General features: G+C 52.5%; 3 protein-coding genes and 2 long non-coding RNA genes across 12 annotated transcripts in view; 3 read left to right on the forward strand and 2 right to left on the reverse strand.

Annotated features, from left to right (window-relative positions):
• CORO2B (coronin 2B) overlaps positions 1-3,888 on the forward strand; it is a 43,144-nt gene extending 39,256 nt beyond the window's left edge. For all 3 annotated transcript variants that reach the window (XM_027669933.1, XM_027669934.1, XM_027669931.1), the window contains 4 exons: positions 521-633; positions 1,210-1,300; positions 1,397-1,536; positions 2,241-3,888. In XM_027669933.1, coding sequence (XP_027525734.1) covers positions 521-633; positions 1,210-1,300; positions 1,397-1,536; positions 2,241-2,372 — 476 coding nt within the window. In that variant the 3' untranslated portion in view covers positions 2,373-3,888. The remainder of the gene's footprint in view (positions 1-520; positions 634-1,209; positions 1,301-1,396; positions 1,537-2,240) is intronic.
• Positions 2,711-3,890, forward strand: LOC113960386. 5 transcript variants are annotated; one of them, XM_027669938.1, is made up of 3 exons: positions 2,711-2,987; positions 3,039-3,538; positions 3,591-3,890. In XM_027669938.1, exons 1-3 carry the CDS (start codon positions 2,733-2,735, stop codon positions 3,868-3,870), a joined length of 1,035 nt encoding a protein of 344 aa, XP_027525739.1. In that variant the 5' UTR covers positions 2,711-2,732; the 3' UTR covers positions 3,871-3,890. The 5 variants fall into 5 exon arrangements, with proteins under 5 accessions (XP_027525739.1, XP_027525738.1, XP_027525740.1 ...); XM_027669937.1 differs by having other exon boundaries at positions 2,711-2,984; positions 3,036-3,538; XM_027669939.1 differs by having other exon boundaries at positions 2,711-2,956; positions 3,008-3,538.
• Positions 3,891-4,224: 334 nt separating this feature from the next.
• Positions 4,225-7,004, reverse strand: LOC113960387. Of its 2 annotated transcripts, none has more exons than XR_003532021.1 (3): positions 6,661-7,004; positions 5,737-5,841; positions 4,225-4,657 (listed from the first exon to the last, which is right to left on the reverse strand). It is a non-coding gene; the product is annotated as an uncharacterized LOC113960387 (long non-coding RNA). The 2 variants fall into 2 exon arrangements; XR_003532020.1 differs by having other exon boundaries at positions 4,225-4,621; positions 5,733-5,841.
• Positions 7,005-8,343: 1,339 nt separating this feature from the next.
• On the reverse strand, positions 8,344-17,869 carry LOC113960381 (acidic leucine-rich nuclear phosphoprotein 32 family member A-like). The gene is made up of 8 exons (XM_027669928.1): positions 17,861-17,869; positions 14,394-14,543; positions 14,134-14,256; positions 12,112-12,310; positions 11,811-11,897; positions 10,133-10,230; positions 8,768-8,828; positions 8,344-8,618 (listed from the first exon to the last, which is right to left on the reverse strand). The coding sequence occupies exons 1-8, from the start codon at positions 17,867-17,869 to the stop codon at positions 8,557-8,559; spliced, it is 789 nt and encodes a 262-aa protein (XP_027525729.1). The 3' UTR covers positions 8,344-8,556.
• Positions 17,870-17,881: 12 nt separating this feature from the next.
• LOC113960388 overlaps positions 17,882-25,752 on the forward strand; it is a 15,177-nt gene continuing 7,306 nt past the window's right edge. The window contains exon 1 of the long non-coding RNA XR_003532023.1: positions 17,882-17,893. This is a non-coding gene — a long non-coding RNA (uncharacterized LOC113960388). The remainder of the gene's footprint in view (positions 17,894-25,752) is intronic.

Genomic DNA, 25,752 nt, shown 5'->3' on the forward strand with positions numbered 1-25,752 from the left:
GTCTGGGATGGGTTTGGGATGGGTTTGGGATGGGTCTGGGATGGGTTCGGGATGGGTCAGGGATGGGTCAGGGATGGGTCAGGGGTGGGTCTGGGATGGGTCAGGGATGGGTCAGGGATGGGTCAGGGATGGGTTTGGCAGGTGCTGTTCCAGCTCCAGAGCATCAGCTGCAGCTCTTGCAGGGTGACATTCCCATCCCTGTGCTGCCCTTCCCAGGGTGATTCAGCCCTGCTGGGGTTGGTGCACATCCAGGGACACCCTTCCTGCTGTCACACGTGGCTTCAGCAGGGGACATCAATGCTTGTCCCAAATAAAAGCTGCTCATCCCTTTCCCAACATCCCTGCACACCTGGTGTGGCCCAGCCCTGTGCTCCCGGTCCTCGGGGTGATGCCAAGGGTTGATCCAGGGAAAGGGCTGATCCAGGGAAAGGGCTGATCCAGGGCAAGGGTTGCTCCTGGGTGTGCTGGTGGGGCTGTCCTGGGTGTCTGTGAGGGTCTGACAGACGGTGCTGCTCCCCAGGGGTGATGCCGAAGCACGGCCTGGACGTGTCGGCCTGTGAGGTCTTTCGGTTCTACAAACTCATCACCCTCAAGGGGCTCATCGAGCCCATCTCCATGATCGTGCCCAGGAGGGTGAGTCCACGGGGGGGTCTGGGAAGGGCCCAGAGGGACAGACATGCCCCACTTTGCCCAGTCCTGTGGTTGGGTCTCTTCGCAGCAGGCTCAGACCTCTCCATCGCTGCACATCCCAGGGATTCCTGGGGGGGTTGCCTGAGGTTTAATGGGAATGTTTTTTTGGAAATGCATCTCCACATTGCTCCTGGCAGTAGAGGTGGGACCCACACTGCACCTACCAAGGCTCTCACTCTGTTGTGCAAAATCAGCTTGGTCTGCGGTGCCAGGGAACAAGGGGCTTGTCTCACCTGAGGTTTGGGGGTGTTTTGGGAAAACAGATCTCGGATCAGGGTCTGGTGTTGGGAAGCAAACCCGGGGCTGTGTGGAGGGCCTGTCCCAGGTTCTGAGGCAGCTCAGCAGCTGCTCATCCTCCTCCCTCCCCTCCCAGTGCCAGCCAGCACTTCCCAAATCCACTCCCCGTGCCCCGAGTCTCCCACCCAGGAGGTCACCCCCCAGTTCCTGCCCTCCCCACGGGTCTCTCCGTTGCCCACGGGGTGGGTTCATGGAGTGGCTGCTCTTTCCCTGTGCTTCCAGTCCGAGACGTACCAGGAGGACATTTACCCCATGACACCGGGCACGGAGCCCGCCCTGACCCCGGACGAGTGGCTCAGTGGGATGAACAGAGGTAACACCACTGGTGGCACTGGTGGCACTGGTACCACACCGGGTGGGCGCTGGCCGGGCAGCCCCCCCTGAGCCCGTCCCCCCTCTGCCCCCTCAGATCCCATCCTGATGTCGCTGAAGGAGGGCTACAAGAGGACATCCAAAATTGTGTTCAAGGCCCCGGCGAGGGAGAAGAAGAGCGTGGTGGTCAATGGCATCGACCTGCTGGAGAACGTCCCGCCCCGCACCGAGAACGAGGTGGGACAGCCCGAACGGGTGGGACACGGGGAGGGGGGGACAGGCTGGATGGGGGGGACACACCGTAGGGATGAACCTGGAAAGCCACCCCTCTGCAGGTCTCTGTGTTCCCAGACTGAGGCACTGGGTGTTCCCCTGCCCCTTGGAGCACCCACCTCAACCCTGGAGCACCCGAAAGGAGCAGAGTGAAGCTCCTCAGCTGGTTTTGGTTTTAATTAAAAGCCTTGTCTGGGGACAGCATATGGGTGGGGATACAGCAGCACTTGGTCCTGGGAGGAATTTGGTTTAGAATCATGGAATCCTGGAAAAGCTTAGGTTGGAAGGGACCTTAAAAATCATCCAGTCCCACCCCCTGCCATGGGCAGGGACACCTTCCACCAGCCCAGGTTGTTCCAAACCCTGTCCAACCTGACCTTGGACACTTCCAGGGATCCAGGGGCAGCCACAGCTTCTCTGGGCAACTTGTGCCAGGGCCTCACCACCCTCATGATAAAAAATTTCTTCCCAATATCCCATCTAAATCTCCCATCCTTCAGTTTAAATCCATCCCCTTTTCCCATCACACAGATCCTGCTAAAAAACTTGTCCCCAAAATCAGCCGGATCAGGGCCCAGTCCCAGCACAACCCTGGGGCTGGGAGGAGGGCAGAGTGGACGCTGTGGTCCCTCCAGCTCCATCCCTCCCTCTCCCTCCTTCCCTTGCAGCTCCTCCGGGTGTTTTTCCGGCAGCAGGACGAGATCCGGCGGCTGAAGGACGAGCTGTCTCAGAAGGACATTCGGATCCGGCAGCTCCAGCTGGAACTAAAGAACTTACGGAACAGCCCGAAGAACAATTAACTCCCAGGGACGTTTTCTAAATAAACTCTCGTTGTTTCTACTCGCTCTTTAATTTTATTGTCCCCACTGACCCAGCCGGGAGCCAGGACCCCGCCGAGATCCCGCGCCGATGGATCCGCGTGTGCCCGGCACTGATCCCGCTCTAACCGCTGCCTCCGAGGGGCCGGGGGCTCCCCGTGAGTAGGAGCCCTGTGCCCCCCCCTCGGGACGATCCGGATTCCCGGGAAAGCTGACGCTTCCTTGCTATTAATTTCTTTTTCCTATGCAAAAAATGTGACGGCGGGGGCGGAACTGGAAGGGGTGGGAAGGGCTGGATCACCAAAGCTGGGGGTGGTGTGGGGGGAGGCTGGGAGCATTCCCATGGTGGGAAACTGGGAGCCTTTCCATGGTGGGAGCCCAGGATCCATCCCACAGTGGGAGCCTGTGATTCTTCCCATGGCAGAAGCCCAAAATCCATCTGATGGTGGGAGTCCAGGATCCATCCCACGTCCCACAATGGGAGCCCAGGACCCTTTCCCATGGTGGGAGCCCAGGACTTTTCCCATGGCGAGAGCCTGTGATCATTCCCATGGTGGGAATCCAGGGTCCATCCCACTGTGGGAGCCAGGGACTCTTTCCCATGATGGGAATCCAGGATCCATCCCACTGTGGGAGCCAGGGACCCTTTCCCATGGTGGGAGCACAGGGTCCTGCCCACAGTGGGATCCTGGGACTCTTCCCACAGTGGGATCCCGGGACCCTTCCCACAGTGGGATCCCGGGATCCCTCCCGTGGTGCCAGTGGCCATGGCATGGCCAGGCAGGCTCTGGCACAGCCAGGATTTGGCAGGAGCAGCCTGTGAGCGTCCCAGGGCTGCAGCCCGGGAAGGGAGCAGCTCCAGGTGCACCAATATCCTTCAAAATAACAAAAAGCCAGGCTGGGGTTCCTGCCTGGGGAGGGATTTTTGCTCCTTCCACCTCTGCCAGGAGGGATTTCCCCTCCTCCTGTTCGCTGGGACACTGCCGGGGCCATGGGGAGGGGGGAGGATGTCCCTGGGATGATCCTGGGAAGGATGTCATGGTGCTGCCCCAGAGATGGACCCTGTGGGATGGATCCCAAGGATGGACCCCAGGGATGGATTCTGCGGGATGGATCCCAAGGAGGGACCCTGTGGGATGGATCCCAAGGGATGGATTCTGGGATGGACCCCAGGGATGGATTCTGCGGGATGGATCCAAGGCTGGACACTGTGGGATGGGCCCCGTGGGCGTTGGTGGGTTCAGCACGTTGTACAATCCCAGGCTGGATGGATTTGACCTGTAGCACAGGGAAGGACACCAAACACTGCTGGATTTCCTTATACATCCCTATTTTCCCTGGCTCCAAGCTGCTGAGCTGCCTGGCACCCCCCGGGCAGGGCTGTCCCCGTGCCCCCGGCGTGTCCCGCTGCCCCCGTCGCGTCCCATGTGCTGTCAGTGCCCGTTGTTATTTATGCTACCACAGAATAGCGCTGGAATAAAACCTTTTCAGGACACCACAGCCCTGGTCACTCCTGTCCTTCCTCTCCCGGAGGTTGTGTGGGAGTGCTGGGCCCCCACGAGGGGTTGGGGGGACCCCCAGGGGCATTTCTGGGGGTGCACAAAGGGGTGTGGTGGGGCAGGAGGGGGGAAACGGCCAAAGGTGAATCCTGGAATGGTTTGGGTTCAAAGGGACCTTAAAAATCATCTGGTGCCACCCTCTGCCATGGGCAGGGACAGCTCCCACCAGCCCAGGTGGCTCCAAGTTCATCCAACCTGGCCTTGGACACTCCCAGGGATCCAGGGGCAGCCACAGCTTCTCTGGGCAACCTGTGCCATGGCCTGCCCACCCTCACAGGGAACAATTCCTTCCCAATATCCCATCTCTCCCTGCTCTTCCAGCTTCAAACCATTCCCCCCATCCTATTACTACAGATCCTACTAAAATTCCATCCATTACAAACCTCCTGTGTGCTGACTGAGCCCAGATTTCCAGGGAAAGATGCCTCTGTCCCTGTGTGTGAGCCAGAGGGTGCTGTGAGGGCAACTGAGATGGAAATGGAGCTTTTGAGCTTTATTTCCCATTTTTCCTGCTGTCGAGGGCTGTGTTACCATTGGATGGCAGGACTGGAGTTCCTGGGTCTATCCTGCCCCAGAACTGGAAGGAAACCCCACTCCTTGGGTCTTGGCTGTTCCGTGTGAGGTCGTTCACGTCCCGTGGCCTCCGAGGGGACCCACTGCTTTAAACCATCCCTTGGAAGGGAAGAGCCAGTGTTTTTCCTTGGATCCCTGCAGAAGGAGCCCAATTACAGCTGCGGGTGGTGGATGATTAACGAGCTAATTAACATATCTGCAAACTTCAGCACAAACCCAGCCGGGGCCTCCTCAGGAGGCTGGTGCAGGATGTGACCCCGTGGGGTGGCTCTGGGAGGGCTCTGGGCTTTGGGGGCTCAGGGGGTTCCCAAAATGTTTGGGATGTGCCAAAAATCTCCAGCCTGAGTCGTGGCTGCGCAATTCCCGGGAAAAACCCTCAGCTGGGATCAGGATCGGGATCGCGCTGCTCCTCTTGCACCTCCCCCTGTGGGGTCAGCTCCAGCTTTTCCCTCTGCACCAGCCGGGCTGTTCAGAGCAGGAATTCCCAGTTTAGGGGTGACACTGAGCTGTTCAAAGCAGGAATTCCCGGTTTAGGGGTGACACTGAGCTGTGTCACTCCTGCAGGGAGGGGATGTCATCCAGAGGGACCTGGAGGGGATGGGGAGCTTGGGGTGCTCACCTGGAGAAGAGAAGGGTCCAGGGAGACCTGAGAGCCCCTTCCAGGGCCTAAAGGGGCTCCAGGAGAGCTGGAGAGGGACTGGGGACAAGGGATGGAGGGACAAGACACAGGGAATGGCTTCCCACTGCCAGAGGGCAGGGATAGATGGGACACATGGATTTTTTAGCTGTTTCTGGGTACTTTGCAGGGTTTTCCAGGGTCTAAATCAGACCCAGGAATCCATAACCTCCCAGCTTTTCTCCTGTATCCCATTCCTGATCTCTCCCTGCTCCTGCAGCGTTCACTGACCCTGTGCATTCCCAGACTCCTCCAGGATTTTATCCAGCCCCCTGATCCCCAAACCCCCCATTTACTGCAGCATTTCCCAAGCTGGCCCCATCCCAGGCTGAGCTCTCCCCCTTCCCATCCCGCTGCTCCCTCACCCCTCTGCCACCCCCAGGGATAACAGGACTTAAGGAAAAAGGCTCAGAGCCCTCAGCTGTCCCTTCCCTTCCCTTCCCTTCCCAACAGGGCCATGGGGTGATGCCTTTCCCACTGTTTTTCCCTTCCCTGGTAATGCCATCCCTCCCTGCTCATCCTTATCATCCTGACCTACTTTCTGCTTCCTGGAGGTTTGGCTTTGTCTGAGGCTCCTCAGCTGCAGGATTATTGTTAATTCCCCGTTTTCCGACGTCCTCAGAGGCCCCATTGAAACGACAAACTAAAAAATGAAAACCCAAATTAAAATCAAAATACTCCCGAATTTACAGATGATGAAGGTCCGAGGTCCGGGTTTGGAAATCAGGAATTAAGCAAATGCTGTGGAGTTGAATTAACTGGGAGTTTCCTGGCAATTTTCTGAGGATGCAGCTTTCCCTGATATCCCTAAAATCAAGGGGTGCTTTGTCCTGACAGGAATTGGCCCCTGTGGGGTTCAGGTCATTGACCTGGGAGCACAATTCCTTCACAGCAAGGAATTACTGGGAATTTTTATAAATTTGGTGTATTTTTAGGAATTTTGCAGGGCTGCCTTTTGACCTGAAGTGAGATCCCCAAAATCCAACTCTCCCATCCCCAGAAAGGGCCTTTTCCATCCCCAGAATCCAACTTTTCCATCCCCAGAATCCAACTCTCCCATCCCCAGAAAGGGCCTTTTCCACCCCCAGAATCCAACTTTTCCATTCCTTCCCAGAGGCTTTTCAACATCCAAAGGGGAATTTGGTGCTTGAGCGGAGCTGAAGCTTTCCCAGGATTTGTGCTGTGGATAGATCCTTCTCTGGGAATCCTGGAGCTCCCAGAGAGCTGGAGAGGGACTGGGAAAAGGACCTGAGTGCCAGGAAAAGTGGGAACAGCTTCCCACTGACACAGGGATAGCTGGGATCTGTCACTTCCCACCTCCACCAAAAAGGCCTTTTTTTTTTCCCCCAAAAAAGATCCAACTAAGAAGAAATATGGGATTTTCCAGAGCTTCTCCAGCTCCTGCAGGGCACAGAAATGGGATTGGGAGCATCCAGAACATGCTGCTTGTTCCATAATTCACCTTTCAGACCCAACTCGCTCCAGAGACAGGAAAACACGGAGACTCCTGGCACAGGGAGCCCTTCCCTGGACACTCCCAGAGCAGCTTTCCCTGGGCTGAAGGAACCAGGAATTCTTTCTTCCAGGCCTGGATAAACAGGGAGAGGATTAAACAGCACAAAGGATCACACCACCAGGAACCCACATTCCAGAGGGAAAACGGCATTTCAGGAGCTGCATTAAAGCCACAACTTCTCCCTCGGGTTCATCCAACCCCAGCTTTTTTATGGAGCAAAAGGTCTCACCCAGCTCCTAAAAATCTCCGGGAATTTCCCAGCCTGGCTCTTGGAAAGGGCTGCAATTCCTTCTTCCCAGTGGCCCATCGGACTCAAATAAGCCACAGAAAAAATTGTATAAAAAGATTTATTGAAATTCATCAATGACAAACAGACATAAAACTCAAAAGTTTGGCTCTTCTGGGAAAAAACAAAAACAAAAAAACCAAACGAAACAAACCAAAAACAAAAAAACAAAAAAAAAAACAAAACCAAAACCAAAAACCTGTTGCAAATGTATTTATACAGATGAAATATTGACTAGGAAATACAAGTCACTTCTAAAGCTATTTTTAAAGAGGGATATGAAAGTAAAACTGTACATTCACTAGGCATTTTCAGTCATTTTACTGACTTCCACTAGGTAAGAAAATACAATTTTAATTAGTATCTCGTGCTTGAGTGTATGAAAAGAAACCTCCTACCCTACATGCTGAACTGCCTCCTGGATTTAGGGGTGTAAAAAGTCTTTTTTCCAAGTATAGAGCACAAGTGGAAGTAGTTTCTCATCACTTAAAATCGACTCTATTGGTGTTATATATTACAGACCAAAATAGTACACACCTTATTTAAAAGGGTTGGAACATTTTTTTTATTACAATTGTCAAATTCATCTCACTAGTAACTCAGGAATTAGGAACACTTTTTATATATATTTATATATATATTTAAATGCCTGCCATTTTCAGTGTCTTGGCTGCACCTCAGCCAAAAAAAAACCAAAACAAAACAAAAACCCCAAAACAAAACAAAAACTCCCCTTCCCTCCCCTCCAAAAAAAAATTAAAAACAAATGGAAAAAGGAAAAAAAACACACAACACACAGGGCAGGGATTGCAAATTCACCCCCCAAAGCAGATCCAAAGGAACACCCCAAAAAGAAAAACAAGCCCAAGGAAAACATTTGGTCACTATTTACAAAGAGAAAAAAAAAAAACAAAAAAACAAAAAAACAACCCCAAAAAAGAAGCCAAGGGAGCTCCAAAAAGCAGGGAAAAGTGGCTGAAAATGGCAGTCATTCCCAGGGGGAAAGGAAAAGCTCGGAGCAAGATGCCATTCTCACCCTGTTGCTGTGGAGGGATGGTGCCCTGCCTCGAATTCCAGCAGCATTCCCCCCCAAAAAATGCTTGTTTGGTGTTTTATTTAACGAGTGGGAAAATCCCAACCTCCTCCACCATCTCCAAGTGTGGGATTTGGGGGATGAGCCACCGGGCTCCAGCTTTTTTTTTTGGATCCTTGTTTTCCTTCCGGATGGCAAAGTTATCCACTCCAAGAATAAGAAACAAATTACCACTTGGTTTATACTCAAACTATTGCAGTTACAGGGACTAAAGGAAGGGATTTTAAAAAGAAAAGAAATTTCCAATGAATAGGAGGAGGAGTGGCAGTAAAAATAGTACTTTATTCCCTTGCCCACCCAGTCTCTGCTTCTCCCTCTCGTTCCCACAGCAACATTACAATCAGAAAAAAAACAAAATAAAAGAAAAAGAAAAAAAAAAAAGGGGTTGGGGGTGCAGGGAGGGGAAATACAGGGTAAAAACAGTCAAATCACAATAGGAAAATTTCAAAATAGGTTCTTCAGTTTAGTCGTCCTCATCCCCTTCGTCGTCGGGCTCTCGTTTCCTCTTCTGTCCCTGTTCTTCCTCTGCAAAAGCAAGAAAACCTCGGTTAGCCCAGTGCTCCCCCAGCTCAGGCAGGAGCAGGGCATGGACACAGCCCTGCCTCCTGCAAAATTCCACACTTTCCAAGCCCACTATCCCGGGTTTCTGCCTGGGAAAAGGGGCGGGGCCGTACCGGGCTCCTCCTCATCCTCGTCGTCGTCCACCTCGCCATCGTTGTAGCCTTCCTCGTCCTCCTGGAATTCAGGCACAGGGGAAGGTCAGGAAGTGGGTTCAGGGCAGGAATTTTAACAGGTTGACAATTTAACAACTGTTAAATTTCACGGTTTGAGCATAAAATTCCAACGGGATTTTACAAGGGAGAAACGTCGTAAAAAGGAACCACTTCCCACACAGGTTAAAGGAATAACTGGGGATGGAATAACTGGGGCTTGGGATGGAATTACTGGGGTTTGGGATGGAATAACTGGGGGTTGGGATAGAGTAATTGGGGTCTGGGATGGAATAACTGGGGTTCGGTGTGGAATAACTGGGGTTTGGGATGGAATAACTGGGGTTTGGGATGGAATAACTGAGGATTTGGGATAGAGTAACTGGGGTTTGGGATGGAATAACTGGGGTCTGGGATGGAATAAATGGGGTTTGCTACAGAATAACTGGGGTTTGGGATGGAATTACTGGGGTTTGGGATGGAGTACCTGGAGCTTGGGATGGAATAACTAGAATTTGGGATGGAATAATTGGGGATTTGGGATAGAGAAAACTGGGGTTTGGGATGGAATAACTGGGATTTGGTGTGGAATAACTGGGGTTTGGGATGGAGTAATTGGGGTCTGGGAGGAATAAATGGGGATTTGGGATGGAATATCTGGGGATTTGGGATGGAGTAATTGGGGTCTGGGATTGAATAAATGGGGTTTGGGATGGAATAAATGGGGTTTGCTAAAGAATAACAGGGGTTGGGATGGAATAACTAGGGATTGGGATGGAGTAATTCGGGATTGGGATGGAATACATGGGGATTTGGGATGGAATAACTGGGGGCTGGGATGGAATAAATGGGGTTTGCTATGGAATAACTGAAGTTTGGTGTGGAATAACTGGGGTTGGGGAGGGAATAACTGGATTCTGGCACAGTTTCAGTGCAGAAAATCCCAAGGAATCACAGAACCACAGATATGGAGCTGCAAATTTTGTTCCCATGTCCTGGGTTTAGTAAAACTTGACTGGTCAGAAGGTGCTCCAGGGGCAGAGTTAAATCCTGGACATGCCAGAGCCTGAGGAGCTGCTTTTAGGAGGCTGAGGAACAATTCAGGAGTGGCAGGGGAGGATCTAAGGCTGGAAGACAGGGAAGAACTTCCCACAATCCCACTTTAGCCCCATCCCAGATTTCTGCTGACAGCAAAGGCCTGTCCCAGCATCAAGGAACATTCCTGGGAAGAGCCTTGAACAGGGTGGGGGACTAAAAGTCCTCAAAACTGTCAGTATTTGGGGCATGTCTTGCCCAACTGCTCCCAGCTGGAGCAAGTTCAATCCTCACCTCCTCCTCTCCACTCACATCCTCCTCTTCTCCTTCCTCCTCTTCCTCCTCATCTTCTTCATCTTCTACTACCTGAGCATCATCATCGTACTCCTCTTCTGCACAAACACAATGAACCACTCAGACATTCCAAGCTGATTTTTTAGGATGTTGCTGCCCCAGCTCTGCCTTCCTGGGAACATCAGGAGCCCACAGGGAGCGTTCCCTGGGGCCAGCAGAGGATTTTAGGGAGCTGTGCAGCTGCACCCCTGCTCTGGGGCTGCTCAGCCACTCGTGGAGCCTCGGGACTGGTGCAGCTCCAGCTGCTCCCCTTCCCATGAATATGCATTTCGGAGCTGGGGGACGTGTCCAGCTCTCCCAGTGTCCAGCTGCTCCCACCAGGAGAGAGCAGAAGGTCACCCTCAGGAGCTGGGAACCCTCCCCAGGGACCCTCCGTGCCTTCATACCTTCCCCAGTGTCACCCCCCGTCCATTTAGGGGGTCACAGCCCCTTTCCAAGGGGAAAGGGATCAAACACAACCACCCCACGTGCTCCGACCCGGAGCGTTTTCCCTGCTGCAGGAACGGCCTTTGGGAGCTTTTCCATGCATTTGTGTGGAAGCAGGCACTGCCAGGCCCTCTCAGAGCTCCCACTCAGCACTGAGGGAAAAGTGCAAGTGCAGCTGTTCTGCTTTTGCTGTGAGAGCTGGGTTTGGGATCCAGCACATTCCCTGGCTCCGGGGGCTCCTCCGGCCGTGCCAGCTGCTGGGGGCAGGTGGCACCTCCAGCTCTGGGACCCCCTCATGTCCCTGCCATTACAGGTTTGTTTGGGACCCCCCTCATGTCCCTGCCATTACAGGTTTGTTTGGGACCCCCCTTCATTTCCCTGCCTCTAAAGGTTGGTTGTTCCTTCATTGCTTCAACACACACTCACTCCTCTCTTCTGCCTGATCTCGTTTGGTCCTAATGGAGCAGCCTCAGCTCCTTAATTCCTGCTGTTTTCCAGGTTCTCACCCTGCCCTTCTCCACCTGGATCCACACAACTGCACATCATCCTTCTCACCCATTTCTGCCCCACATCCTCACCCCTGGCTGCTCTGTTCCCTGAACCCTCTCAGTGCCTTCCTTCTCCCACCCCTTCACTCCCACCCTTCATTAGGGATAAAATCCACAGAACCACAGAATATGCTGAGCTGGGAGGGATCCACAAGGATCATCCATTCCAACCCTTATCCTCACACAGGCCCATTCCCAGGAGTCACACCCTGAGCCCTAGAGGATCATCCAAACCCTCTTGGAGCTCTAGCAGCCTTGGGGCTGTGCCCACTGCCCTGGGGAGCCTGGGCAGTGCCCAACCACCCTCTGGGGGAAGAACCTTTTCCTGAGATCCAACCTGACCCTGCCCTGGTACAGCTCCAGCCATTCCCTGGGTCCTGTCCCTGCTCCCACAGAGCTCTGTCCCTGCTCCCACAGAGCTCAGTGCCAGTCCCTGGTCCCACAGAGCTCTGTCCCTGTCTCTGGTCCCACAGAGCTCAGTTCCTGCCCTTTGAGGACGTGGCTCTTTAGGCCCCGTCCATCTCTCTCCCCTCATTCCTTTGAGGACACTGAGCTGCAGGAGCTCCTGGGAACCACGAGAGCTGGAAGCCAACCACCCCAGGCAGCCCCTGCACCCCTCAGGCACCCCCTCCACCCCCACCTACCATCCTCATCCTCCTCCTCGTCATCCAGCCCCTCCACGTAGCCCTCGGCGTCCGAGTCCGGCGCTTCTTTGTCGTCCCGATCTTTCACTAGAGATAAGACTGAGAAAGTTGCTCTTTCAGGCCCTGCCCATTCCCCTCGTTCCTTTGGGGACACTGAGACACTTCTCCTTTACATCAGCCAGGAAGGAGCTGCTGAGAACACCCTTCTCTTGCCACCAAGTCAGAGCTGGAAGCAAAAGGCACCGAGAGGCAGCGTGTGGGTCTGTGACCCCGGGGCCACCCGGCAGCGCCCTGCACGTACCATCCTCATCCTCCTCCTCGTCATCCAGGCCCTCCACGTAGCCCTCGGCGTCCGAGTCCGGCGCCTCCTTGTCGTCCCGGTCGTAGCCATCGAGGTACGTGAGCTGGGGCAGGAGCTTGAACACGTTTTCTCTGTAGTCGTTCAGGTTGGTGACCTCGCAGTTGAACAGGTCTAAGCTCTTCAGGTTTTCTAACTTTTTCTGCAAAAAAACAGGGACACCTCTCAGCTCTCATCCCCTCCAAAGCAATGGAAGCTGGAGGGAAGGCGCTCGAGGGATTCCCGTGGGCACAGGGGCATTTCCAGGTGTTATTTGGGTATATTTGGGGCATTTGGGCACTTCTGGATTGGGGTGGAGAGAGATCTGCAGGGTCTGCTGTGGGATCTGGAAGGGTGAAGGATCTCCCTGGAGTTCAGCAGCTCACAAAAGTTTGGGAAGAGGTGATGGTGCTGTGAGGGACCACACTGGGAATAAATAATACCCAGTCAGTTATCCCAAAGGCTCCAGAGCCAGTCAGATGTACTGAGAGTTTGGGAAGAGGTGATGGTGCTGTGAGAGACCATGGTGAGAATAAATACTATCCAGTCAGTTCTCCCAAAGGCTCCAGAGCCTATCAGGGGTTGTGAAAGTTTGGGAAGAGGTGATGATGCTGTGAGGGACCACACTGGGAATAAATAACACCCAGTCAGTTCTCCCAAACACACACAGAGCCATTCAGGTGTACTGAGAGTTTGGGAAGAGGTGATGGTGCTGTGAGAGACCATGCTGGGAATAAATAATATCCAGCCAGTTCTCCCAAAGGCTCCAGAGCCAGTTCAGTGTATTGAAACTATTTCAGATGGAAGTAGGAACAGGGTATTTGGACACAAGAACTTTGCTAAAAGGCATTTGAAATATTTGAATGATTTTTACCTCAGCCTTTGGAAAATGAAAAAGGTGTAGAAATGGAATAGGAATTGATTCCTGGGGTTTTTGGTTGGTTTTTTTTTTTGGGGGGGGATCTGCACTGCCTACAGCACTTTATCATGTTAACAACAAAAGCACAAGAGTTGAGGGTTTGGATCAACCCTTATTAAGTATTTCTATCAAGGCTTAGGACACATCTCCCTTCTGCAGTTTAGTGTGTGGAGCAACAGTGACAGCGAGGAAACAAGGAGCCTGAAACTGGGAGAACTGGGACAACTGGGAACACTTCCAGTCCTTGGAGTTTAACAGCTCTGCCCTTCCCTTCTGCTGAGGGGAAGGAGATCCACGATGGAACTGCTCCTGGAGACTAAGGAAGGAAGTGCTGGGTCTGGAGGGCAGATCCAGAGCCCGTGGAGTCCTGGGAGCTGCGGGATTCCCGGGATTCCCGCAGGGTGGGGGAGCCCGGCCCGGCCCCGCAGCCACTAGAGGGACCCAGCGGCTCACCGGGAACAGGGAGAGGGACCGGGATAAGGGCCTGGATCCGGGACACGGGGTGGCTTCCCACTGCCAGAGGGCAGCGTTACATGGGATACTGGGAAGGGATACTGGGAAGCAATTCTCCCCTGGGGAGTGGTGAGGGACTGCAATGGAATTCCCAGGGAAGCTGTGGCTGCCCCATCCCTGGCAGTGTCCGAGGCCAGGCTGGAGCAACCTGGTCTGGTGAAAGGTGTCCCTGCCCATCCAGGACCTGCTTAAGGTCCCTCCCAGCCCAAACCATTCCAGGATTCTCTGGGATCAGGTCAGAGCAGCACAGGCCCTGCTCCCTGGGCAGTGTGTCCGTGGGGCAGCTGAGCCATCCCTGCCCTTCCCGTGCAGCCAGGGGGGGAATTTGGTCCAAAGCTCGGCCAACTTCCCAAGAAACAAGCAGGCAGGGAGAGGGAGGGAGTTTTCCAGCCGGGATCAGCCCAGAGAAGCTGTGGCTGCCCCATCCCTGGGAGCATCCAAGGCCAGGCTGGAGTCACCTGGTCTGTGGAAGGTGTCCCTGTCCCTTCCCACCCAAACCACACCAGGATTCCCTCATCCCCCAGCGGGGTCACCCCCCCCCGGCCCCGACTCACCAGAGGTTCTATTGTACCGAGATCTTTAATTTTGTTGCCGCTTAGATTTAGATGTGTGAGGTTTGGACACTTTTCTGCCAACACTTCCAGGCCTCCTGAGATTCTGTTGTCGCTCAGCTCGAGCTGAAAGGCACAGAAACAGCTCGAGCTTGGGGTGCAAACACAGAGCCCAGAGCAAAGGGGATCCAGTTGTTTTTACCCAACTGGACACACGTGGAGGGAAAAGGGAGGGGTTGGCCCAGGAGGTTTTTTTTATTTACCTTCTTAAGTTTGTTTAACTTTGGTAAGTTTGCAACTGAGGTTAAGCCTACGTTGATTGTACTTAAGAATTCCAGCTCCTCAAACTCATCCGTGAGGCCCTCGATTTTGCCTTCGTACGACCTGCAGTTGTCCAGAACGAGTTCTTTAACCTGGGGAGGGAAGAGAGGGCACAAATCAGGCAAAAATTCAAGGGATTCTGGGTATTTTCAGTGTCTGATCCCTCCTTCTGCTGGTCTGGGCAGCAGCGTTTCACAAACACCGAGATTTGGATTTGCTGCCTGTTTTTGCAAACGAGACCCACAGTTCAAAACATGTTCTTTTTTAATTAAATAATAATTTAAGTAACTGATTCTCTATATAAATATAGAATAAATTACTCATTTAAATCATATTATTAAATTATATTATAGATTAATGCTGGCTTAACTCTTCTGCTTGTGAGAAGCAGCATCATCTTTAATAAACACAAGTAAAAAGAATCCTAAAAAACCACGAAACCGAGTGAAAAGCATCCTAAAAATATGAAACCAAACTATCAATTTTTAAACTAACAACTCTGACACTGCACACAATTTATGGGCTGCTACAATATATTACTGGCTGTTAAAATAACTTCTTCCTGCATGGAAGAATTTTTGGAACTTCCCAAGCCGGGTGTGCTCAGACACCCCCCGAGAGCAGGTCCAGGGGACCCCAAACCAGGCCATGTTTGATCCTCCTCTCCAGGGCAGCCTGAGGGGGTATTTTAGGGAAGATTTCCACAGAGGGATGTGGTATTTTAGGGAAGATCTCCATGGAGGGAACTCCTTTGTTGGGGGTGTTTGGTGGTGCGGGAAGGGGAGGCTCCGAGAGTGTCACTGTCCCCTTATCTCCCCCACCCTGCTGCAGCAGGGGGAGGTGGAGATAATGTCCCCAAGGGTGGGGAGAATGTCCCCAAGGGTCTGGGAGCTGCAGACCTGCCCAACAAGCCCACGGGATGTTACAGCCCAGGGTTTGGGGGTTGTTTATAAACAGGTTTTTTCTGGTGTTACCATCCACTGACCCAACAGCACCGATGGAAATGAGCCCCTCAACACAGCCCAGCCCAGCTAAAACTGCTCCTTTTTTACTTCAACTGCTCATTGTTTTACTAAACTGCTCCTTTTTTTACTTAAACTGCTCCTTTTTACCCCAAAGCTCCCAGGATTCACATCCCTCCCCAGCCAACATGAGCTTTCCCGGGCTCTGCACGATTCCTGTGACTCCACAGGAAGGACCCTCCTCCCATTTGAGGAACTGCCTTTTCCACACCCCCAGAGCATTCAGAGGGGAGAAATAACTCCCAGCAGATTTCCCTGGAAAAGCCCATCCTCGTGCTGGGTTTGTTTCCAGGTGGGAAAGGGAAGAGGTGCCGCTTCCCGCCGGGAATGGGATAAACAGGACCTCGTGCAGAGACAGGAGGCGACTGCTGAGCTCACCCCAAGGGCAGTTAACATGCAAATATTGCATTTCCTCCATTTTTATCCCTGCAATCCCCCTGCCCAGGGAAGAATCTGATGGAGTTTTCCAGCTCCAAATAACATCCCTAGATTTCTAATTAAATCCCAGGCACTGAAGTCAACAGGGAAGGGAGCCCAGAGCAACACAGAGCACAAGTGATTCATTGAGAGGAGGAGGAGCAGTGCGAGACAGGAAAGGCTTTTTTCCAAGGCTCCACGGTTTTCCTAGAGGAATTCTGACAGGGAATGGCTCCACCAAAGCCCTCCAGAAGAACGTGAGGGTGGGGAGAAGGAACCCAAGATCAAGTCCACGCTCCTGATCCCACATGTGACTATGGAAAAAAAAAAAAAAAGGAGCCCCAAAACTCCCAAAATAAGCTACAAAACTCCAAAGCACTCCCTGGTTTGAAATTTTAAAGCCACTTGCAAGGCAACTTTTTATCTTTTCACTCAACAGCACCTTTTTACTCAACAGTATTTGAGTATCAGGAGCCTCCAGCGAGATCAGTCTGGGGACAGACAGAGTCCTCTCGCTCATCTGCTCCACACACACCCCGAGTTCCCGCCAAAAAAGAAGGGAAAAAAGTCCAATAAAGCTGCATTTGTCCCTATCTGGGTCCCTGCTCGGCAGCAGGAGGGTCCTGCCTGCTCCTTTATCTCCCCTGGCCAGGGAGGAGGCTCAGCCAGAACCCAGGGACACCTTGGGGAGCTGTTCTCCAGCCCGGGAAGCTCCTGCACGAGGGGGGTTTTGCCTCATCCTCTTTGCAAGGAAGTTGTGGGAATGCAGGAGGATGAGGGAAGGATGGAGGGGAAAGGCAAAAGGAAGGGGGTAAAGAGCACCCAAACCTCCCTGGGAGACAGAAACAGCACGTGCCCTCACCCAGGGAGGAGCCATCCATCCATCCATCCATCCACCCATCCATCCATCCATCCATCTGTCCATCCATTCATCCATCTGTTCACCCATCCGTCCATCCATCCATCTGTCCATCTCTCCATCCGTCTGTCCATCCATCCATCTCTCCATCCATCTGTCTGTCCATCCCTCCATCCATCTGTCCACCCATCCCCCCCAAGGATGGAGAAGAGGCCAACAGGGAACTGGACAAAGTTTCCTCAGGAGCAGAGAGGAAATTTGAGGGAGAGGTGGAAGTAGCCACGGATGCAGCAGGAAACCCTTCAACATGACAGGAGATGAGCCAACTTCTGCTTTTCCTTTGCTCCTTTTAGGATCCAGGAATGGTTTGGGTTGGGAGGGACCTTCGAGATCATCTCATTCCACCCCCACCGTGGGGGGTTTTGGGGCAAGGTTGTTTCCTCTCTGCTTTTAAAAAAACTTTGATTCAGAAGTTCCACACTCTCCTCTTCCCTGAGATCCTGGGCAAAGGCACAGGCAAACAACTCCATGGGGAAACATCTTGGAATCCAAGTGGCCAGGTCTGGAAGTGGCTTGGTGGAGCTGGAGATTTATTTAGGGAAGAGCAGAGCAGGGGCTCCTGATCCTCCCCAGCAACACCATGTCAGTGCTTCTGAGGCCAGAGGTGTGTTAACAACACACGGAATCACTGCTGGAACAACAGGATTCCAACCAAAATTCCAGTCAAAACGAGGATGGCTTTATGTTCCAAGAGATTTATGAACCCTGTAGAAGATTCAGGAGGATGAGCTGGGCTTGGGGGGCTTTTCCCAACTTCCCTGCCATGGGCACACTCCCTGTCCCACAGGACCCCATTCCCTTCATCCAGTACAAGCAGCAGGAGCTCCCACACAGCTCTTGGAAGTGTTACATTCCCCTCATCCCACTCTCCTCCCCACCTCTGTAGGAACTCTCTGGTCCCTGTTCCAGTGGAGGTACCCTGGGAGAGCCCACGGCTCCCACGGCCCCTCCAGGACTACCAGGGCACTTTTCCAAGGCTTTGGCTGCTGCCCAGAGATCCCTTCCCAATCCTGACCCCCCAGCTGGGATGCTGGGCCTCATCCAGGCTCACTCCAGCCATCGGTGTGAGGAAGGGAAGGGAAAGGTGACCTCAGGGAAGCCACATTCCAGCTAAACCAGCTCACTGAACACAACAGAAACTCTGCAATCTACTCCTTGTTTGTGTTTCTGAAGCCTTTGTGATGTTAAGGAAAATTCCAGCTCCTGAATCACTCTCCAAATATCTGCACTTCCCTGAGAACACACAGCAAGGCTACAACTGTCACATCTCCTTCCTCACAGGATAAATGGGACACGACTGAGCAGCTCCTCCGAGTCCTGGAGAACATGTGGATGAGGGGAGGGGGATCCCACTGACATCCCTGCGCTGCTGGGGACGGGCAGGAGAGCAGGAGGCTCTGGGGGGATGATTTGAACCCATCTGGGATTGAGTGTCCTCAGGAAATTCCTGTTCAGCTGCACCAAAGACAAGCAAACCCAACTTGCCATGGTTGTGTATCCTTAACTCCATCCCTGCAGCACAGAGCAGGGCCTGGAGTCAGCACTGACAGAACACAAACCACAGGACCTGCACTTATCATCCCAAAAAACTGCTACACGTGGGAAACGGTGGGAAAGCAACACCCCACGGGCACCCAACTACCAGTGCCATCACAGCATCTACTGGGACAGCCTGGGGGGCACCCAGAGGTGAGAGGGTGGCACAAAAGCCACACAGGACATTCTGAGACATCCCCAGCCCCGACTGGATCCGTGAGAAAGGACTGTCAGTGTTTGGGTTGGGATGTCACACGTGGTGCAGCTTCAACTGCCCAGTGTCCCTCACCCAGCCTGGCCTGCCTTGTCCTCTGGGCTGGCCCTGTCCTGGCCCTGTCCCGCTCTGCCCCTGTCCTGTCCTTGTCCCGTTCTGGCCCAGGGTTGTCCCTGTCCTATCCCTGTCCCCCTCTGGCTCAGGGTTGTCCCTGTCCTGTCCCTGTCCCCCTCTGGCTCAGGGTTGGCCCTGTCCTGTCCCTGTCTCCCTCTGGCTCAGGGTTGGCCCTGTCCTGTCCCTGTCTCCCTGTCCTGTCCCTCAGCAGGTGCCCCCTGCCCCAGCAGGCACTTCCCAGGTGCTCCCTCCCTTCTGCTCTGTGTTCTCCCGGGATCAGCCCTTGGCTTTCCCACAACTGAGGAGATTCCTGCTTCTCCCCCCACCTCCCCAGGCCCCACAGTGGCCATCCCAGATTCTATTCCTGACAGTCCCAGGTGCTTCCAGCACATGCCACTGGGTCTGGTGGATGCCAGCATCCCTGGAGCTCCTCAGGACTCCCCTGCCATCCCCCTGCCTGGCTGATAACCAGGGCTCTGATCTCCTCCCTGCACTCCCTGGGTCCCAAAGGCACAGCTTGGATCCTTCCCTGCCCCAGATCCTTCCCGGCTCCTGAGAGCCTCCCCCTGCTCCCAGGTGAGCTGGACAGCCAGGGGGGAGCAGGGACTGCATCCCATGGAATTCCTCCCAGCTGACACCTGGGACCTGGCAGACAGACCACCCCTCTCTCCCTCATCAACACAGACACAATCATGGAATTATTATGGTTGGAAAAGCCCTCCCAGCCCATGGATCCCCCCTGTGCCCCATCCCCACCTTGTCCCCCAGCCCAGAGCACTGAGTGCCACGGCCAGGCCTTCCTGGGACACCTCCAGGGCTGGGCACTCCAAACCTCCCTGGGCAGCCCCTGCCAAGGCCTCACCACCCTTTCCATGAGGAAATTCCTTCTGATGTCCAACCTGAGCCTCCCCTGGCACAGCTGGAGGCCGTTCCCTCTCCTCCTGTCCCTTGCTCCCTGGGAGCAGAGCCCGACCCCCCCCCCAGCTCCCCCCTCCTGTCAGGGAGTTGTGGAGTGAGAAGGTCCCCCCTGAGCCTCCTTTTCTCCAGGATAAAAGAGGCCAAAGGGCAAAGTCTCCACTTCAGAAAACCCACAACCCATGGGCAGGAGATCCCAGAATTAGTCCCAAGCCCCCAAATCCCGGTCTGTGGTTAAAGGCTTAACAAGGTGACAGAAGGACACAGTTGGGAATACAATTTTCCAAGATAAAAGGCGAATTTACAAGTACAAACCACCGGGAAGAGCAAAGGCTCCAAGAGCTCATTTCCATCACAATGGAGCAGATGCTCTCAAGTGTCCCTCGCACGTGGTACCCCAGGACAGAACATCCCACTTTGGGGTATTTTTATCAAAAAAGGCAGGTGAAGACCAAACAAACGATCCAGGGGGGCACTGGGAGAGTCCTTCACACCTCTTAACCCAATGGAAACCTTCTTTGGAAGTGGGAAGAGCTGTGGAAAGAAGGGAAGCGAAGCCCAAATGGTTTCTAAAGGCAGAGCCAGTTTTCTTCTCTCACACAAACACTTCTTCAGACCTTGGGGTTGTGTTTTTGGGACACTGTTGGTCTCCCAATCCTGGCCAGCCCACACAAAGCCCTGTGTGTCCCCCCCAGGAAGGAATGACCATCACTGGCTGCTGTCACCAGGCTCCAAGAGCTGTGTCCTGCTGGGTCTTGGACGATATTCCAGGTCTGTTCTCACCCAGACTGGGATCTGGAGCAGAAATGGGGCTCCTCAGGCTTCTAATCCACTGGATTTGTGCAGTAGGGTTAAGAGGAGCCAACCCTCCACAGTCACAGTGTCCTTGGGTTTTGGCATGGGTTTGGCAAGGCTCAGGATTTAGGAAGGAATTCTTCCCTGTGAGGGTGGGGAGGCACTGCAATGGAATTCCCAGAGCAGCTGTGGCTGCCCCATCCCTGAAGTGTCCAAGGCCAGGTTGGAGCAAGCTGGGCTAGTGGAAGGTGTCTCTGCCCGTGGCAGGGGGTGGGACTGGATGGGCTTTAATGTCCCTTCCAGCCAAAGTCATTCCATGATTCCATGGCAATGCCCCAGTCCTGCAGGAGCCACCCTTCCTGCTCTGCTCCACAGTGAGGGTGAGGAGACCATGTTCTCCACGCTCCTGTTGGAAGCTTCCCCCAAAATTCCTACTGGATGTTATTCCAACTGAATTCCAACGGAATGTTGCGTGAATTCCCAATTCAGATCCCATCTGGAATGTGACCAGGCCAGCAAATGCTCGGGTGAAGGGCCTGTGAAAGCCTTGGGCTGAGAGTTGCTCTGGACACTCAAAGACATGACTCGAGGTCTGCTCTGAGATGATCCAGGGACCACCAAAATGTGACCAACTTCAACAACCAAACTTACAAGGAATAAATAAATAAAGATAAACCTCCCATGTGCCACTCGCCACCTGCACTCAGGACAGACCTTCAGGGAGAGCCTCCCACAGTCCGACCCCAGAGCAGCCTCAGGCCACGCCAAGCTCAGTTCCTGGTGGAAAACGGCCAGGAAAGAGAACCTGGAGTGTCCCCAGCCCCAACTGGAGCAGCTGCTCCTGGATGTGCCCAGGACACACCTCAGGAGCTGCGTGGCCCTGCCAGAGCTCTGCCCACGTGGGCAGGGCCCCCTCCAGCCCTGGCGTGCTGCCCCCGGGCACGAGGGAGCCGGGCAGGTGCCACCGCTCCGACCGCTGGCCCGCGGCCACCGGGATTCCCCTTCCACTGGGAATCCTCAGCTGCTCCTTCCCAGGGTGCTCAGGGATCGGGACCTGCCCACAAGCACAACCAGACCCAACAGGGAAGGGACAATTCCAGTGGTTTGACCTCCTCTTCCTCCTACAAGACACCAGAACAAGGCACCAACCAGGGCGTGGTCCTTCCTTATCCAAACCACCACATGGATTTGGATTCATTCAAGGCTCTATTGGGAGTATCTGAGATGGGATAAACTGATTGAAGTCACTTGTATAACTCAAGCAGTGAGCCATGGCCACCTCCCTGGCACAGCCCCTGCAAACTGGATTTCCATGAGCCTTGGGGGGCCCTTCCAACTTGTAACATTCTGGCATTCTGGGAAATCCCAGGACAGGGAGAAACGCTGCAAAAGTGGCCACGTAACACCACTCAACCCCAACCCCAACCCATGTTCATCACCCAACCACGGCCTCGGGTGCCAAATTCTTGTACCAAGGTCACATGAAGGCCCTGTTGGAGCCCCCACACCCCCCCGGGCTTTGTCAAAGGGATGCAACCTCAGGCTTTCCCTTGGAATGTCTCTTCTGCATCTCCTTGGAAACTCCAGCACTTTTAAACACCCTCAAAAGTGACAATCCAGCATCCCAGGATTCCCTGAGGGTGGAAAAGGCCTCCAGGATCATCGATTCCACCCTGTCCCCCAGCCCAGAGCACTGAGTGCCACGGCCAGGCCTTCCCGGGACACCTCCAGGGCTGGGCACTCCAAACCTCCCTGGGCAGCCCCTGCCAAGGCCTCACCACCCTTTCCAGGGAGAAATTCCTCCTGATGCCACCTTTCAAACTCCCCTCACTCCAGCTGGGCTCTGTTTAGGCTCATCCTACAAGGATTGGTGTCCTATTCCTGGAGGATCCCGCATCACCCCATCCCAAGGGAAAGGAGCAGGGGAGAGATGCAGGAAACGTCTGGTGTTTTCTTTACTTGCTTGTTGGTTTGTGCTTTGTTTTCTTTTTTTTTTTTTAAACTCTAAGTTGCTCCACGTTCAGAGCAAGGTCCAGACAAATGAAGGGTTTTACCCTCTAATATTTTACATCCCACAGCTCTAAACCCCGAGAGCGAGACAAAGGGATGCTCCAACTCATTTCACTCCATCAAATTCCAAATATTTCAGACAGACCATCTCAAAGATGTCAATAAACAGCTGGATCTTTGCATTAAATGCTTCTGAATATTCCCATTCTTGTTCTCCAGCTGGGATCCCCCTGCTCTGCTCCTGGCTGGAGAGGGGGACTCCACGGATCGCTCCAGCTCCAGGTCTCAGTTTCGCCACTTCCAAAGCGCTTTTTCTCCACCACCAGTTTTGCAGGAAATCAAACAGAAGGAAAACCCAAGGTTGCTTTGCCCCTTCCACTTCCCAAACTCTCCAAGTTGGGATTTGGAGCCTTTGGCAAGGGCTGATGTGGAGACACATCCAAACCAAAGTGCATTTTAACGAAGGGTAACTTTAAGGACTAATTAGGACACACTGACAAGTCTTACTTGGACCAGAGGAGCTTTTCCTGGCTTTTTATGGCTTTGAAGGGAAAGTGTTCAACCAAGTCCATGGACTCCACCAGAGCACAACATTCACACTGGGCTGTAAAGGCAAACTGTGGTTTTTTCCTTCTTTTTGGAATTCTTTCAGAGTTGTGCTTCCATGAGCTCCAGGACCCATTTGAGCAATCCCATAAAACGCCCAGACTCCGTATTTATGGGTTATTTTGTCGGAAGGACAGCGGAGCAAGAGCAGACAGAGAAGGGTTCTGTCCAGAACAAGTGGAGCAGTGTCCCAGAAATAGCTGGGAAATGTCCATCATTCCAAAGCACAACGTTCCTGCTCTCTGTTCCCACCTGGGATCTGCACTCGTGGTGGACACAGAGGGTTTGGTTCAGCGACTGGAGCTGTTTGTCACTCCAGACCCTCCTCCCTCCCTCCCTGGCATCCCAGGAAAGTCCTGCTCCGTTCCAGGATCCCACAAACGCTGGGAATTCCGGTGCCCAAAGCACCTTCCCTTATTTTAACTGATTCAAACCCCACCCAAGGCAGCACCGTGCGTGTTCCAGACACCCAAATCCTTAATTTCCAGCTTCTCCAACATCTGCCCGGCAAGAGGAGGGAATAATGCCCAGAATGAATGAAATGGGAGTGATCGATCAACACCAGCTTCCCTGGATGTAAATATTTACCGGGAATCACTCAACACCGGCCTTATGGGATGTAAATATTTAAGGAAGCAGCCAGGGATGCCTCTGCCACCATTCCACGGACATTTAAAGATGTGTCACCAATGAAGATAAAATGACATTTTAAATACAGCAAAACAGAAAGTATTTTAAAAGCCCTAAATCCCTTTAAGAACCCTAAGTGGTTTTGGGGCAGACTTGGAGCAGAACAGCAGGAATGTGTATTTATTTATGGATAACACACAATTCCTGCTGCAAGGAGGGGTTGGAAAAAGGCTTTTCCCCCTCCTTTTTCCACCAATTTTTGGGCAGGACAAGAACTTGTTTCTTCAGGAAATGCATTTCCTGATGGAAAACAGCACAATTCCATCAGTTAAAGCCCTGAACGTGTTTTTTCCAAGCTAGAATTTGGAGAGACACCTGAAGCAGAGGGAGAATCTGTAACTGTGGCTGCACTTCCCCAAATGTTGGTCAACAGGGAATTCTCACGAGTTGTAAATTAAATTCAGCATCCCAGAAAAATGGGGAAACGGGAAGAGTCCCAAAGAACTTCCCTGCAGCCACAGGCAAGACCTAAATATCATTTAAATGGTCGTGTGTCACTTTAAACTCTTTAGTGCTTTTTTAAAAGTCACAGCAAGGAACCAGCTTGAGGAAAAAAAGCCTTTTTTAAAATGTGTTTTTCATTTAAAAGCACTTTGTAAAGATGTTTGCATCCAAAGTTAGTATTCCCCCCCCCCACCAAAAGAGAAATCAGAGTGTCAGGGAAGTTTTAAAGCACAACAGAGCCAGAACTGTGAGAAATACTGCGAGTCTCAGTCAGTGCTCTATCACTGTCCCAGTTCTGAGCTGATAAAGGACTAAGTCCTCACACTAAAGGATCAGTTGTAAAGCTGAATTTTGTGCCTAATTTCAAGCCCCACCTCCGTGTCCTGCAGCCAAGAGCCTTAAAACTGACTCTGCTGGGCAATATTGGCATTTGAGTGGTGATTTGATGATGGGAATGAACAGGAACGTCCAAAAATATGCCCAGGTGAGCACTGCCAGGTGATGGTTGGGGAGGAAAGTCAGGTAAAATAACTGAACCCGTTTCTGCAGGTGGTTAATTATGATAGAAAATGATATTGATAAGGCAAACCCAGTGCCAATTCTACACCAACTGCTCTACTGTGACTAATAATGTGATAAAAATGGAAATATCCGGGCAGAAAGTAGATGAACAAACTCAATTCTGGCTGTACAACACCCAGAAAATCCACATTTCAACCCCCGAACCCCACACCTCTCACCAACACTGACTTCATGGGGAAAAATGGAAGGAGAATTTAAAAAAATAAACAACTGAAGACGAGACTGAGGAAGAAATATCTCCCACATCATCCACTTCAGGACATTTATAGTAGGTTTTATTAGTCAAGATGGAACTTTATGGGATTATATGACTTAACAGCCCCACGTAACAAGCTCAGCCGCACAGCAACACACAGAATTCCATATAAAAGTTGTTTCAGGCAGATCAAGCCATTAAATATTAAATACAGGCTCAGAAAGAAACACAACACCCCATCAACATCCTATTATTTACCTCTGATTTACAAAAAGGTCTGATCCTTTTTAATTACAGGATATATTAAATAAAAGACACATCACAGAACCGAAGCACGTATTGGGTACAAGCACCAAAATAAGTATTTTCAGGGGTATTTTCACCAAGATTTATTTACTTTACATGTGAAAGTTGGGAAATAATGATCCCAACAGAAAAAAGCAGAAATACTGACAGTCAAAGACTGAGGAAAAAATTCCCAGAACCATCCTGCTCGTGCCCAAAGACTGACTAAAATCCATAAATAAACGACTCTGGCACCGGGATCAATCCTAAAGCCCAGTTCCAGCGGCTGGATTCGGCCGAGTTTGATTTTAACAGGTAATTTTAGAGCAGCGGAGTTCGAACCACACGCTCGATTCTCCCAAAAAAAGCACGTGCAGGCAGCCACAATAAACACATCTGGAACAACATTCCCCGAGTGGCACCTTCATGCCCATTCCTAAAAAAAAAAAAAAAAAAACCCGGAAGGATTTGGGTTGGAAGGTCGGATACGCCAAACTCGCTGCTAAAATTCGAGGCTGGCAGGTAAAAAAAAAAAAAAAAAAAAAGCAGCGGCGAC

This window comes from Corapipo altera, unplaced genomic scaffold (assembly GCF_003945725.1).
Source record: "Corapipo altera isolate COAL_440 unplaced genomic scaffold, ASM394572v1 292, whole genome shotgun sequence".
Taxonomy (NCBI): Eukaryota; Metazoa; Chordata; class Aves; order Passeriformes; family Pipridae; genus Corapipo; species Corapipo altera.

Coding starts and splice junctions, on each gene's coding strand:
- LOC113960386 (XM_027669935.1), top strand. CDS start 2,733: ATGGTGGGAAACTGGGAGCCTTTCCATGGTGGGAGCCCAGGATCCATC. Junction 3,539..3,590: donor CCTGTGGGATGGATCCCAAG/GGATGGATTCTG, acceptor GATGGATCCAAG/GCTGGACACTGTGGGATGGG.
- LOC113960381 (XM_027669928.1), bottom strand. Junction 12,311..14,133: donor TCGGTACAATAGAACCTCTG/GTGAGTCGGGGC, acceptor GTTTTTTTGCAG/AAAAAGTTAGAAAACCTGAA. Junction 11,898..12,111: donor CGAGGAGGAGGATGAGGATG/GTACGTGCAGGG, acceptor TCTTATCTCTAG/TGAAAGATCGGGACGACAAA.